The sequence below is a fragment of the Sphaerodactylus townsendi genome, linkage group LG01, assembly GCF_021028975.2.
Source record: "Sphaerodactylus townsendi isolate TG3544 linkage group LG01, MPM_Stown_v2.3, whole genome shotgun sequence".
NCBI classification, from domain to species: Eukaryota; Metazoa; Chordata; class Lepidosauria; order Squamata; family Sphaerodactylidae; genus Sphaerodactylus; species Sphaerodactylus townsendi.
Genome location: NC_059425.1, coordinates 84082929 through 84097699, shown reverse-complemented (window position 1 = coordinate 84097699; position 14771 = coordinate 84082929). Strand labels below are relative to the sequence as shown.

The 14771-nt window shown below is 43.5% G+C and overlaps 1 protein-coding gene across 1 annotated transcript in view; it reads left to right on the top strand.

Annotated features, from left to right (window-relative positions):
- Window positions 1-14771, top strand: part of MTR (5-methyltetrahydrofolate-homocysteine methyltransferase) — a 78859-nt gene that overhangs the window by 40045 nt on the left and 24043 nt on the right. The window contains 5 exon segments of the mRNA XM_048485678.1: window positions 37-177; window positions 4472-4561; window positions 5406-5558; window positions 7802-7909; window positions 11989-12089. Coding sequence (XP_048341635.1) covers window positions 37-177; window positions 4472-4561; window positions 5406-5558; window positions 7802-7909; window positions 11989-12089 — 593 coding nt within the window.

The window sequence follows — 14771 nt, the reverse complement described above, 5'->3', positions numbered from 1 at the left end:
TCTCCCTCCCTCTTCCCCCCCCCCCCATTTTCTCAGTCTGGAATGGACATGGGAATAGTGAATGCAGGAAACCTGCCAGTGTATGATGATATCCATAAGGAGCTTTTGCAGTTATGTGAAGATTTGATTTGGAATAAAGATCCAGATGCAACAGAAAAGCTTTTACGTTATGCTCAGGTAACTGTTATATTTTGTCTTCATTTTTAAATTCATCATGAGTAATAACACTTTTTTTAAAGGTCAGTCAGTATGGCTAGTTTTTTAAAAAAAAATAACAGAACAGAAGAAAGAAAACAGAATCAAATAATAGTTACAGTTAGTTTTAAAGATTAAGAAAGGAAACAAAATTTCCAGTAATGACTATTTTTGATTTAAATGCTAATAATAAAAAACCCTCTTATAAATTATTACTATTATAACTTTCTAAACTTTTCTCATAAGATAAGTTATATTGACATACATATTGTCATCTTTCATGATAAAAATAGTAATCATTTGTTTATTCCCTTTAAGCACCTTTTCAAGATAATATATATCATAGATGTTACTGGTAATTTATATACATAATTTCAATGATATCCTTCACATTTTACCAGTTTTTTTTGAAGGGGGCGGACATGGACAGAGATGATAGATAATACATTTTCCATTTATCTTGAAATTCTTTGGTTGATTATTTACAAAGTTCATCAATTTTGCTTTTGTAGCATTTTCACTCATTTGTTTTCCTAATTCCCTTGGCTTGGCCTTTTTTCTTCCTTCCATATTATTGCAAGTGGCCTCTGTTATCAAATATCAAAACAGTTCTTCTATGAAGTTTGGAATATTTGTAGAATAAGCCTGGTAACATAGTTTTGGCATCTGCAACAGCTCCCACTCCCTGAGGAGAGACAGAGGCCCAAAAGGGAGGGAAACATGTTGCTGGAGGGTGGTTGTTTGATAGCTGTTTTTGGCCTAGGGCCTGGGCACTCCCCACCTCACTCACACACAGGCCTTTTATGTCAAAAATCCTGTCAGGAAAATTAATATATAAATTTTATTAATTTCCCTGAGAGATCAGCTTTTCCTCTTGTTTTCCACCCACACCAAGCCTCCTAGCCACTGGGGAAAACAAGGCTCTTTCCTCTCAGTCTGAAGTCTCTTTGAGAACATAGGCCCCCTTAGCCGTTCTCCCTTTATCTATGGCTCTCTCTGCTTTTAGACACAATCTCCCCTGATTGAATCTGAGGACTGACACAATTTGTGTGTCACACAAGCTCTCAAGCTGCTTTCCAAACTCTTAAACTCCCAAAACTCTGTCCTCTGGCAGGCTTTTCCTGCTTTTATATCAGCCAGCACACCCTATCTGTGACTCCTGGCTACTGCATTTCAGCCAGCCAACCAGGTGGCACTCTGATTAACAATTGGTGCTCATGCTCTGACTGAACTGCAATGTTTAAAATTAGCCATATAAGAACGTAATCTGTCACAGCATCCATTGCAAACTTAATGTTTTAAATTTTCTGAATTTCTGCACCAATTCCATTTTTTAATTTTTTCTGCATGTCTACCATAAAATGAACCATCCCTTAGTTTACATTTCCAGCAATTCTCATTCATCTTCTCGATATCCTTTGAATTAGTGATGTATCACCAATAAAACATACCAATTTTCTCTTAATATTTGACTGGCTGTGAATTTTATCCCTTTTATCCATAATGTTTCCCATTGCTGAAAGAATATTTATTCTTTAAAGTTTTTCATCCATCTAACAGTACATGCTTTCTCACTTGCTCTGTTTCTATATCAAATTGTAGCAGTTGTTGTTCTTCAGCTAGCTTCTTTGGTTGTTTTGCCCAATGTGTCTGTAATGTACCCATGTTAATCTCTTCTATCCATGTAACTGTTTTCTTACTTTTTCTGTTACAGTATTTGTTCAATAAACCAGTACTTTTGTTTACTCTATTTGACTCCTCATATTTGACCATAAAACAGAGAACAGCCTAACTGAAGAGGGACCTGCCTGGGGGCATGGAGGTGTGCTGGGCCCTCCCCAGTCAAGCCCTTTAACCAGTAGTGAGATTGAGCTGGCTGCTCTGAGGCACTGAAAGGCCCATCCTTCCCTCTCCCAGAGAAGGGAGAGCAAGGGGGCTTTCAGAGCCCTGCAGCAGCTGGGCATGAGCAGGCCTCCCCCAAAGGCTGTGCCGCTGGCCCAGAGGTTCACGGCCCAATCGGTGGGTGGGCACCCCCCCCGTTGGGTCCTCCGGCAGACGCAGCCCTGCTGCACTAGCCCAGGAAGGCCACCCTGGCTGCTGCACTAGCCCAGGTGGACAGCCTGATCTGTGGCTGGCCAGCCCCCCATGGGGGCCTCCGGCAGCCGCAACCCACCCAGGCCTCCTGGCCAATGCCGGAGAAAGGACCCCCCCTGGGCCGTGCAGCCGTCTCCCAGGTGTGAGACCTGCTCCGAGGCCAGCCGTCTCTGGTGGCCGGCCGGTGAAAGAAGCCTGGCCCCTTTGGTGACCAGGCAGCTGGCCCAGCTGCATGTGGGCCAAGCCGCAGTCACCGCCTTCCCTCGCCCCCCCTACAACATCGAAAAGGGGCATAGAAATGGATTTTTGGTCCTGTACATTTCCTGGTGTTGAATTGTAGTATTTATTTATATGTACCAATTCTTCATTGTATGGAAGACTTTCAGGCTGGTTAGAGGCAAGGTCACTGTTCCCCATTTATAAACAGGTAATGGTGGCTGAAATGGACTTTCCCAAGGCTATAGTTCAGTAGTTGAAGTGAGCATGGATTTAAGTTATGGAGTCCTAGATGTGTGTTTGTATCATTGACCAGATTGACTTTCATATAGTTTTATGACATCAGAGAAATGTAAGTGATGAGTGGGGACAACAATTGAAGCACTTTCCCAAACAGAGCAAATAGGATGAGCTGCTCTGTTAAGCAGATTAAATGTTCTAATTCTGTAAAGCTTTTGATTAATTTGTGATTCATTACGTGACATAACATAAACTAAAGCCATCAGGAACTGTAACAAAGCCAAATTAATTTGTTAGATTCTTAGAATAAATTGCCCCTAGGCTGGCCAGGGATAAATTTAAATTAAATTCCCAGAAAAAAAATCTTAATGCTTCGGTTTTTTCAGCATTTCCCCCCACTGTTGAAGCATTTGTGCTATGATGCCATTCCTGATTTAGAAGCAAAGATCGTTAACTTCTTGTTGCAGAACAGTAAGCAGCCTGTTCTGATCAGCCTCCATATGTTGGGAAGATGGTTGGGAATGGATCAGTGGAAAATGTATCTAAATTAGCAGTCACTGATCAAGATGGGTAATGGAGTGGTTGATTTTGATCCAGATCACTCTGAAATATTCCTCAGTCCCAGAGTGCTATTTTTTTTATGTGACTGTTCACACATACACTTATTAACAAGAAGCTATCACCTACAGCCCAGATTTTGAGAGTTAGAACTGTGGACTCCCCTCCCCAGTTGTCACACCCAGAAATATTTTTAAAAATTATTTCATCAGTTTAGGAATATAAGATCACCCTAAATCATATACAGTGGAAAATAAACTGTCGGTCCTTTCGCTGGCTGTAGTTGATAGTACTAATGGCTACTCTTGCTTCACTGGTTTGGTATGATTTCCTCTGTGTCAGAATTAGAGTGAGACGAGATTTTGAAAGCTAACTGTTTCTGTCCCAATAACCCTGTTCTGATTTTCCTTCTCCCTTGTATAAAATGAACGCACAAGCTTTGATTATTGCACCATTTTTCCCTCACTCCAACTTTCCCCATTAAAATTAATGCATTTTCAATGTAAGTTTTGTTCCAGTTACATTTAATGTCAAAATGGCATGAGATGAGAAAGGCAAGAATAATCAATGATAGTAGCAAAGCTGAAGGGATCTTAATCTCATAAATGACAACCTCATAACTGACAACTTATAACATGAGAAGAACAAAAGTGCCATATTAGCACATCCCCCATCAAAACATAGATTTTGAACATGGCATTGTGGCAGGGAGCTCACTTAATTGTCTGCTTGTTACAACAGGATGTGAGCCCTAGGTGTGCAGTGACAGGGACTCAGACATCAGTTTCATATTATGATCTTCGCTTCAAATAACTTGAAAGGTCAATCCAGGCTCAAACATAGGAGGATGGAGCCAATCTCCTATCAAGGAAACAAAAGGCAGCTTCTCCAAAGTCTCTGAGCACTCAGCACAAAAAAGCTTTTAGGTCTGTATCTTGTCCTTCCTAGGCCACAAACCTCTCTCTTGCTGTTCTTGAATATATGAATTGTCTCTTAATGGCACTCAAAGGCTTACCATGGCAAAGCCTGAAAATGGCCAGCCAGCACAAGAAAATTAAAACACAAGAAAGTGAGACGTGTGCATATAGGTGGGATTTGTTTCTGTTTAAAAATAGTTTGGGTAAAAACAACAGTGGTAGCAGCACCAAAACCTTTATCTCAATTCTAGACCCATGCTCAAGGAGGAAAGAAAGTGGTGCAGGCTGACGAATGGCGAGATGGCTCTGTAGAGGAGAGACTGCAGTATGGACTCGTCAAGGTGAATTTTTTATGCATGTTTCCATGTCAAAGCCAGTTGGGGTCAAAGTATGATACCTATTAACTTTAACTCTGCATGCTTTCTTACCTGTATTAATAGCAAACAAATCACTAAAAACACAGCAAACCTTGAAAATAACGTGTTAAAATCACCTGTGTTCCTTGGATGAAGAATGCTGTGGGACAGTGGTACATTTTCACAGTTTGAGGTTCTCAAGCTGTCCATTTTGCAGTCTTCATGGATTTCTTCTTGGGGTACACATAGACACAAGCCTTCAGATGATACATGTGGAAACTCATTTACGAAGTCTCACATCAAACAACAAAGACAAGTGAGAATTAAAGATCACAAGCTGATACATCTCACAGTATTACACAAGTCTCAGCAATCTTCTGAGCCATAGATTATAAAATGTGGAGTACCATTTCACCCAAGGCAGACTTGCAATAACTCTCACAGTTTCCTAGATTCCTGTCAAACTGGTTAACACTCAGACAGTAACTATAAATCTATTGTACAGGTGGTCTCCATGGGTATAGAATTTGCAATAGGCCTTCTGAGGGAAGTAGAAAAATAATGGGAGTAACCTCATTCCCTTACTTTGTCATGCTCACTCCACCCTTGGTGACTTTTTTTTGTATCTCATCTTCTGTTAATGTCATATTAATGACTTCAGATGGATATTGGTTTTAAATTGTTGGATACTTATGATGGCTGAGTTCTGCAGCTTTTTCTGTTTTGTTAGCCACCTTGAGTTTGCAGAGATAAGGCATGGCATATTTTTTTTAAAAGTATCTGCATTATAGACACCAAAGCACTTTAACATTATAATGTTTGTTTTCAGGGCATTGAGAAATATGTAGTTGAAGACACAGAAGAAGCCAGATTGAACAAAAACAAGTATCCCAGACCTCTTAAAGTAATTGAGGGGCCTTTGATGAATGGCATGAAAATAGTTGGTGATCTTTTTGGGGCTGGCAAGATGTTTCTGCCTCAGGTAAAGGAGAGAAATGGAAGGCTTCTATTGGCCTGCCACAAAGTATCTCTGAAAAGGGACCAATAAAGAGATGATGTACAACCAGACTAGGTTACACCAGTGATATCTTAAGCCCACTGGCAGGATCTGAATACAATAGGAATCTTCAGTTCTGTTTGTATCCTCAACAGTTAAACTTTAGGATATCCTGAATTACTGTGGAATGAAATGCTGCTTTCATTGTGCTTAATGATTAGAATAATTAGCCTTATATGACTGTATTAATCTACCTGTAAAAAACAGTTCTGACTGAGTTAGTGACTTACTGAATCCTTTACACAAGTTGTCGTGTGATACACAGCAGATGCCAGCTAGGCTTGAGCACCTATGGTTTCTACTGGTAAATTTCGCGTTTGGGTACTTTTGGCTCGGTAAAGATAAATACTGCTGATATCAATTAGGTATGTTTGGCTCCTACTGAAAATATTTCGGTTAAAAAACCGCCCCAGAAATTGTGTCAGTTATGTGGGTGCTGTGTGGTTTCCGGGCTGTATGGCCGTGTTCTAGCAGCATTCTCTCCTGACGTTTCGCCTGCATCTGTGGCTGGCATCTTCAGAGGATCAGCCACAGATGCAGGCGAAACGTCAGGAGAGAATGCCAGCCACAGATGCAGGCGAAACGTCAGGAGAGAATGCTGCTAGAACACGGCCATACAGCCCGGAGACCACACAGCACCCAAGTGATTCCGGCCGTGAAAGCCTTCGACAATACATTGTGTCAGTTATCTCCCCCACTTTTCCCAAGCTCTAGAGAACTCCCCCCCCCCCCAGTTTTCCAAGCCCCAGAAGGCTTGAAAAGTGTGAGTGTGTGGGAGGGGGGAAGGATCCTGTGGGCAGGAGGATCATACTGCCTTTTTCACACGCCCTGCTTTCCAAGGCACTGTCCCTTTTGTAAGTAGGATCATGCTGCCTTGTCCCCCCCATCCCCATCTTTCAGCCTCTCTCCCCCTGCCTCTGCTGTCCTAGCCTGAAAGGCCTGGGACAGCAGAGGTGGGGGGGGAGATCTTCCATTTTGGGCTACTTAGCCCTACATAGAGGGTTGCAGGCTGAATTCCTATTGAAAATTCAATCTAGATACAACCAAGTTTCAAAATAATCGGCACCTTTTCATCCAGGTTCCAACATCCTCACTGCAGCATGTTTCTAGTGAAGACATCTAGGCCTGCCCCTTGTGTGGGGTGTGTGTGTGTGTGTGTGTGTGTGCCTGCTGTCAGGAATGCAATTGTTAAGCTAGCAGCACCAAAATTTCAGAGTATCTTTAGGAGACCCTCCTGATGATACCATCCAGGTTTGGTGAAGTTTGGTTCATGGGGGCCAAAGTTATGGTCCCTCAAATGTGTAGCCCCCATCTCCTATTAGCTCCCATTGGAGTTTTTCAAAAAGGTGCATATGCAAGCAGGTCCAGGAAAATCCCATGATAAGTGGGGGTGAGGGGGGGGAGCACCAGAAACGGGACTTATCTTTGTTCCACAGTTCGACTGTGAGGAGATCTCGAGGGAACCTGGATATTTTGGGTGACTATCCCAGGATTAATCGCCAGTGAGGAAATCACCGCAGCCTCTCCCCATCCCCACAGTTTATGCTGTCTAAAAGCCAAATCATGTTTGGCTTTATTGGGCCCCAGGCCATTGAGCTCTGCTGAATAGTCTGGGGTTTTTTTATTGGTAAGGTAACCTGATTTGGGTTTTTTGGGTGATTCAGATTTACCAAGTCTAGTGCCAACAGACATAATCTGCTACCTGCTGCATTAACATGTAATTGTTGTTTTTGTTATATTCGTTCATACTTTAGAAATGTGCTCATAGTTTGACTACTTCTTTTTATGTGTTGAATTCAAGGGGAAGTGCAAACAGCTATTTATTCTTTTCCCAAACCACTAGTATTTTGTATGCTCTGCAATAACTTAGCAAATGTGAGCACTGCACTGCTTTGCTTATGTAGGCAGGCAGCTGTCTTGGGGACAGCTAGTTCAAAATATTGGTCCTGTTTTTTAGCAAATAGCCCTCTATAATAATGGAGAGATACCAGCCAGATGAAACTGGGGATAGACCAGAGCAGCATGGAGTCAAATTATTAAGGAAGCTTATTTTATTTTGGAGCTTTCTGATAGTCATAGCACTGGAGTGTGTGTCTGTTGCTGGATTGCATTTACTACCTAGTAAGCATTTAAATAGTCATAGTTGTTATTTCGATCTATCTATTCAGGTGATTAAGTCTGCTCGAGTTATGAAGAAGGCAGTTGGTCATCTCATTCCCTTCATGGAACAGGAAAGAGAGGAAATGCGTGCATTGTCAGGAAGCAGAGAAGACGATGTAAGTTTATTTATTTATTTATTTATTTATATATTCGGTTTATAAACCGCCCTCCCCCTAAGGGCTCAGGGCGGTGAACAACATAAGTAGAGCACAATATAATAAATCAAGTTAAAATTCAATAAGTTACATAGTACAGGCTCTAAAAAATAAAATATAAACCTTTCCCATTAAAAGGCAGCATTAAAATTAACATTAGTACGTGATGGCATCCACTATTAACTCCTCAACCCCAAGGGGTGGTAGGATTCAATGATGTTATCAGAGGGAGAACGAAGAGGAGGGAGAGGAGGAAGGGGGCCCTCATCAACGGCCGGTCTCCCCGAAGGCCTGGCGGAACAATTCAGTCTTACAGGCCCTGCGGAACTCAGCGAGGTCCCGCAGGGCCCGGACAGATGGTGGTAGAGCGTTCCACCAGGCCGGGGCCAGAGCCGTGAAGGCTCTGGCCCTGGTAGAGGCCAGCCGTATCATTGAGGGGCCAGGGATCACCAGTAAATTGGCCTCTGCTGAGCGCAGAGGCCGGTTTGGGACATATGGGGTAAGACGGTCCCGCAGGTACGGAGGCCCCAGGCCGCGTAAGGCCTTAAAGGTCAACACCAACACCTTGAAAGTGATTCGGTATTCAACTGGTAGCCAGTGCAGACGGCTGAGCACAGGTGTAATGTGTTCTCGCATGGCACTCCCTGTAAGCATACGAGCCGCTGCATTCTGGACCATTTTTAATCTCCGAATCAAGCGCAAGGGAAGGCCAGCGTAGAGCGAGTTGCAATAGTCTAACCTGGAGGTGACCGTTGCATGGACCACAGTGGCCAGGTCAGCTTGGGAGAGGAAGGGGACCAGCCGTCGGGCCTGACGGAGATGGTAAAATGCGACCCGGGTTATATGGGCCACCTGGGTCTCCATTGAAAGAGACGAATCCAGGTGGACCCCCAGGTCGCGGACAGAGTTTGACTGCTGCTGTGCAATGTCTGTTAAGGGACTGCCAGCTGGGAGCCCAACCAGTGTGGGGGGGGGGGGAGGCAGGGGAGTCTGCCGTCCCCGGCCTTGGACAGCTGCTTTTACAAGCACTGGGGGCTGGAGTAGGGCTTGGGAGGCATGAACACGCCCCCAGGGGTGGCTGGGTGCATGGCCCTGCCCCCCCAACCCTCCCCATAAAAAAATCTATACCTACATCACTGCAAACAGGATTTCATATGCCATTGTAGCTCCTGTAAACAGAAAAATTGTCTGTGCATACAAATACACCTGTAACCTTTGACTTTTTAAAGCTCTTTCCCTCCACCACCATTTCAGAAAAGCAGTCAGCAGAAAAGCAGGAGAGATCACCTTGTGGGCCTGCATGGAGGATCTGTCCTCCACCAGTGTTTTCAAGGCCTGTCATGCTTGGGAAGCAAGGGTGGAAGAAGACAGCCCAATCCTGCATGTGAGGCTGAAATTTTTGGTTTGTTTTTTTTTAACCTCAAGTATTTTCAGCTATAGTAAAATAATAGCTGAATTTCATTTGGTTTTATCAAAAAATTCTGGGGTTAAAAAACACAAACCTGAAATTTACCGATGTTTTGTATTGGTGCTCAAGCCTAATGCAGACTCCCAACCTGTACTCTGCACAGCTTTTTCTGCTTCATACTGGCAGAACTTATTCCCTCCCAAGTTCGCTTCACAAGGGAAGATTGTACACATGGCTACAATATGTTAAGTGTTGTTTGTAGAGCAGAGTAGCTCCTGCTTTTATCAATGTCTATGTGCATCCCTTTGGAAACATATGTCAACTTGATTCTCAGTTGCTCAGTCTGTGAAAGAACCTGAGCATCTGTGCTGTAACAGAAGTATTCCTTCGTAACAAGTTTGAAACTGAAATAACTGCGGTTGTTCTTATAGTTGAAATGGTTGTGAAGGTTGATGTGGATTTAGTAACAGACTGAGATTTTTGTGCTGTTTTTGAACTCAGGTAGAAGAGTACAGTAACAGGGAGAGAGAGAGAGGCTATTGAAAACATTTAAAATAATCTACAGCTACCTCAGGAATATGTTTATCCAAAGAAGGGGAGGGCAGGAGTGACAGTGAGTGTAGAATTAGGCCAATCCTGTATTACTGTTTGCTGCTACTTGGTGCATTCTGCAGTCTCTTATGGAAATTTGGGATGATGCTATGCCTAGATAACACACATACACAAAGAAAAAGGTTCCTTTACTCCCCAAAATAATCCTTATTAACAATGAGAGAACATTCTGCTGTCCTAAAATAAGATGTCTATCTGCTGGCATGGATTCTCTCTGGAGTGCAGTTACCTCCAGAGCAGTAACCACAGTGCCAGAACAACAGCAAATACAGAAGACTGGTTATTATGTTTTAGAATGAATGGCTGTGTCTGCAGTCTTGTGCCAGAATCGAAATGAAAAGCTATTTGGTCCTGTTCCCAGTATTAAGGGTACTCCAATTCATTAAATGCTTGAAATCCTCTTGTTTTGACATAGAAGTCATCTTAAAATCAAATGCATGCCCTGCTCCATAGCACAGCTGGAATCCGGTGCTTTTTAGAATTCTATCACCAGTTGTATCTAGAATCATGGTTACACCATTCTTTCATTCTTAAACTGCTTTCAGAAAGAAAATCTGTATGTTCTGTTTTCTGACAGGGATCTGGACATGGCCAACCCACCCTAGCGGAGGGAGGGGGAGGGGCCCAGCATCTGGACATGGGCCACCCACCCTAGTGGAGGGAGGGAGGGGGCAGGGTGCCATGCAAGGGAAGTGAAGGGGAGGGAGGGGTGCCAGGGAAGGGAAGGAGGGGGAGGGGGGAGGGATAAATAAATTTGCCTTTCTGCTTGCCTTGAAAGCTTTTTACAGCATGATGCTGGATAATGCAGTCACTTGGCATGGTTTTGCACGTTTATGTTTTTTAAACATCAATATTGCCTTTAACTTCACATCACAGCAGTATGTCTGTTTTATTAACCCTGGGCTTGCTTTATCCATATAGAAATTTGGAAGCAGAGAATTGATTTTAAGAGTCAATGTGGGTGGTGCGCAGGTGGTAAAATGTGAACATTCTGCCTTTCCCTTCCCATGGTCCAGTGCTTCTCAGTCATACTTCCATACCAGGCATGAGCCAATGCTGGAGCAAAATTGTGAGAAGAGAGAACCTGGGGGAAGGAACTTAGCTTTCCTTGTTTGTATGTCCCCTTTTCTCCTAAAACTAGGCTTCATCTACCACTTCTTATATAATCGAAGCAGAGCTGAGTTTAAATAAATGGGTCTGCCTTTACATGCAGTTTGAGCCTTACTGTTTGCGTTTGCCTGAGTCATATAGAGGTCAGTCTCTTCTAGCAGACTACTATATGTACTGAACGAGACAATGGAGCAAGCTGGAATTAGCCCAACATGTTAGTGCCTACTTTTCTTATGTAAGTTAAGTCCCTGGAGTGGCCCCCATAAATAGTCAAAGGAATTAAAAGCTGCTGAATGATACGAATATGTGAATAATGGATTGTCTATTAATGTTACAAGTTTCGTATCTTGTTGTACCATTTAAAAAAATCTGAATTCTGCCTTAAGAAAAAGTAAATCATGACTTCGATCCAGTGAGACTGTACTAAGGTGAATTTAGTGAGGAAAGTCACAGCAGAAAGCAATCACTGAATGCAGCTTAGTAGAAGGAAGTCATTGGAACCAACCTATAATCTTGGATGAACTGGCATTCCTTTGGCAGAAAATATAGAATTGAATGTGTTTTACTTTCTGAAGTCTGATTAAGACAGTTTCTATGTCCTGTGTGTTCTGCTTTCTTGTGGCCTACTATAATTTGTTTTATTATACACTATACCACGTTGAGGCTTCTTTATGATGGCACAGAGTTCTTGCCTTTGGGACACCTTCTATTCTGTGCTGAATTAGGTTGCAGTAGATACACACATTCTGAGAACTCTGCTGTGTGATTCAAGATAATTTATTTTGACTTTAAACAGCTGTTGTTGTACTAGACTGTAGTATGGCTGTTGTAGCAGACTAACCATTAATACAATATAAATTGTTCAAATAGGAAATCACAAACCTTGAAAATGGTGTTTTAACTCTTGCAGAACCCTTATAATGGCACAATAGTGCTGGCGACAGTGAAAGGTGATGTACATGACATTGGCAAGAATATAGTGGGAGTTGTTCTGGGCTGCAATAATTTCAGGTAATGAGCTAGAACTTGTACCCTTGATTTTTGTATTATTGCATATTAGAATTATTAATAGTGCCTATTAGAATCATTTCATGTTAAAATACAGTTCAAGATACTTGATAAATGGAACAATAGTTACTGAAGCAGAAGACTATGTCTGTGAGCCAAAACTTTATACATTTGAGTTGAACACAGTGTTTTTCTAGTTTGGAAACAATGGGCTGGATCCCATGATCTGTCAGTGAAAGGGATTGTTGGTTACCAACCTTCTCAACCTTCCCCTTCCTCCAGCAGCCATACCTGACCCTGGGAAAGTTTATTCCTGAGGTCTCAGGACCAGGGTAGAGTAATAGCCAATGCGGATCCAGCAGCTACTGTGGATTGATGAAAAAAGATGAAATTCCTCCCTCCTGCCTTATTCCATGAACAGAACTCCCCTGATGGAAAAGGCATGATCACCCCTTTCTCCTCCAGCTTCCTGATCCTGGCTGCTGAAGGGAGAGAAAACCTAGGCAGATTGGGGAACCTTGTGTGAGTCAAGCACAGAATTTTTACTGGGTCCAATTTATCACCTTCAGTGTTTTCACTGGGACTTTTTGCCTGGGATTGTTGTTAGTAGTATATATACAGAAACATATTTTTGATTGAAAGTGGAATTTAAAACAAAGTTGCATGTAACCGCTATGGTGGTTTGTTGCAGGAAACAGTTGTGGACATCCTTGGGCTCATACACAGTAGCCTTATCCTTCATCCTATTGTATATCACTTGGAAATCAATCATTTCTGCATTTATGGTGAATGTCATTTGTTGTTTCATTTGAATTGCAAACTGTGGTTTCCCCCCGCCTTTAAAAGGTAAAGGTAGTCCCCTGTGTGAGCACCAGGTTGTTACTGATGCTTAGGATGACATCATATCATGACATTTACTAGGCAGACTTTATGAGGTAGTTTGCCATTACCTTTCTCAGTCATCTATAATTTACCCCACATCAAGCTGAGTACTCATTTTCCCGACCTCAGAAAGATGGAAGACTGAGTCAACTTTGAGCCAGCTACCTGGAACCATGGACGTAGGTAAGGGGGAGTTTCTTGGGTTTGAACCCCACCCCCCCATTCATGTCCAAAGCTCCGCTCCTCCATTTGTGGGTTTTTAAAACATTTAGTGCTTTTCGGTTTTTGGCCTGCAGGGGGCGCATTGTTTGGGCTAGCAGCACCAAACTTTCAGGGATTGTTTTGGGGACTCGCCTGATGATACCACCCGGGTTTGGTGAGATTTGGTTCAGGGGGTCCAAAGTTATGGACTCCCAAAGGGGGTGCCCCCATCCTCCATTGTTTCCAATGGGAGCTAATGGAAGATGGGGGCGACACCTTTGAGGGTCCATAACTTTGGACCCCCTGAACCAAATCTCACCATTATCAGGAGAGTCTCTTATTGATACCACCCAGGTTTTGTGAAGTTTGGTCCAGGGGGTCCAAAGCTATGGACTCCCAAAGGGAGTGCCCCATCCTCTATTGTTTTCAATGGGAGCTAATAGAAGATGAAGGCTACATATTTGAGGGTCCGTAACTTTGGACATCCTGAACAAAACTTCACCAAACCTGGGATGTACTATCAGGAGAGTCTCTTATTGATACCATCGAGGTTTTGTAAAGTTTGGTCCAGGGAGTCCAAAGCTATGGACTCCCAAAGGTAGTGCCCCATCCTGCATTGTTTCCAATGGGAGCTGATGGGAGATGGGGCTACACCTTTGAGGGTCCATAACTTTGGACCCCCTGAACCAAACTTCACCAAACCTGGGTGGTATCATTAGGAGAGACTCCTAAAGATACCCTGAACGTTTGGTTCTTCTAGCTTAACAATTGTACCCCTGACAGCAGGCACCCCCCAAATTTAACCAGATTCTCCTTTTAAATCCACCCCCTTCGGCATGGATGTAAAGGGAGAATCTGAGTCCTCAGTTTAGAAGAAGAAGAGTTTGGATTTATATCCCCCCTTTCTCTCCTGTAGGAGACTCAAAGGGGCTTACAATCTCTTTGCCCTTAATCCCTTACAACAAACACGCTGTGAGGTGGGTGGGGCTTAGAGAGCTCCGAAAAGCTGTGACTAGCCCAAGGTCACCCAGCTGGCGTGTGTGGGAGTGTACAGGCTAATCTGAATTCCCCAGATAAGCTTCCACAGCTCAAGTGGCAGAGCAGGGAATCAAACCCGGTTCCTCCAGATTAGAATGCACCTGCTCTTAACCACTACGCCACATTGAAAGTGATGCTGTTTCAGTGTGGGGGATAATCCACCTCAAAACCGCATCACTTTTAATGTTGTTTAACTAGAGACCCCAGATTCTCCCTTTAAGGTGGATTTAAAAGGAGAATTTGGGCTCTGTAGTTTAAACACCATTGAAAGTGATTCTGTTTGGGGGTGGATTCCAGCATCACAGCGGCTGCCCGGGGGGGGGGGGGGGCGCAAAACTCAGATTTTGCACCAGGCTCCATTTTCCCTCTATGCTTCTGCCCGGAGGGTAGGGGCAGGGCAGGGCAGGGCAGGGGAGTCTGCCATCCCCGACCTCGGAGAGCTGCTTTTATAAGCGCTAGGCCAGGGGCAGGGCTTGGGGAGGCGTGGCCATGCCCTAGGGGCGGGTGGGTGTGTGGCCCCACCCCTGAACCCCCCCATAAAAAATCTATACCTACGTCCCTGCC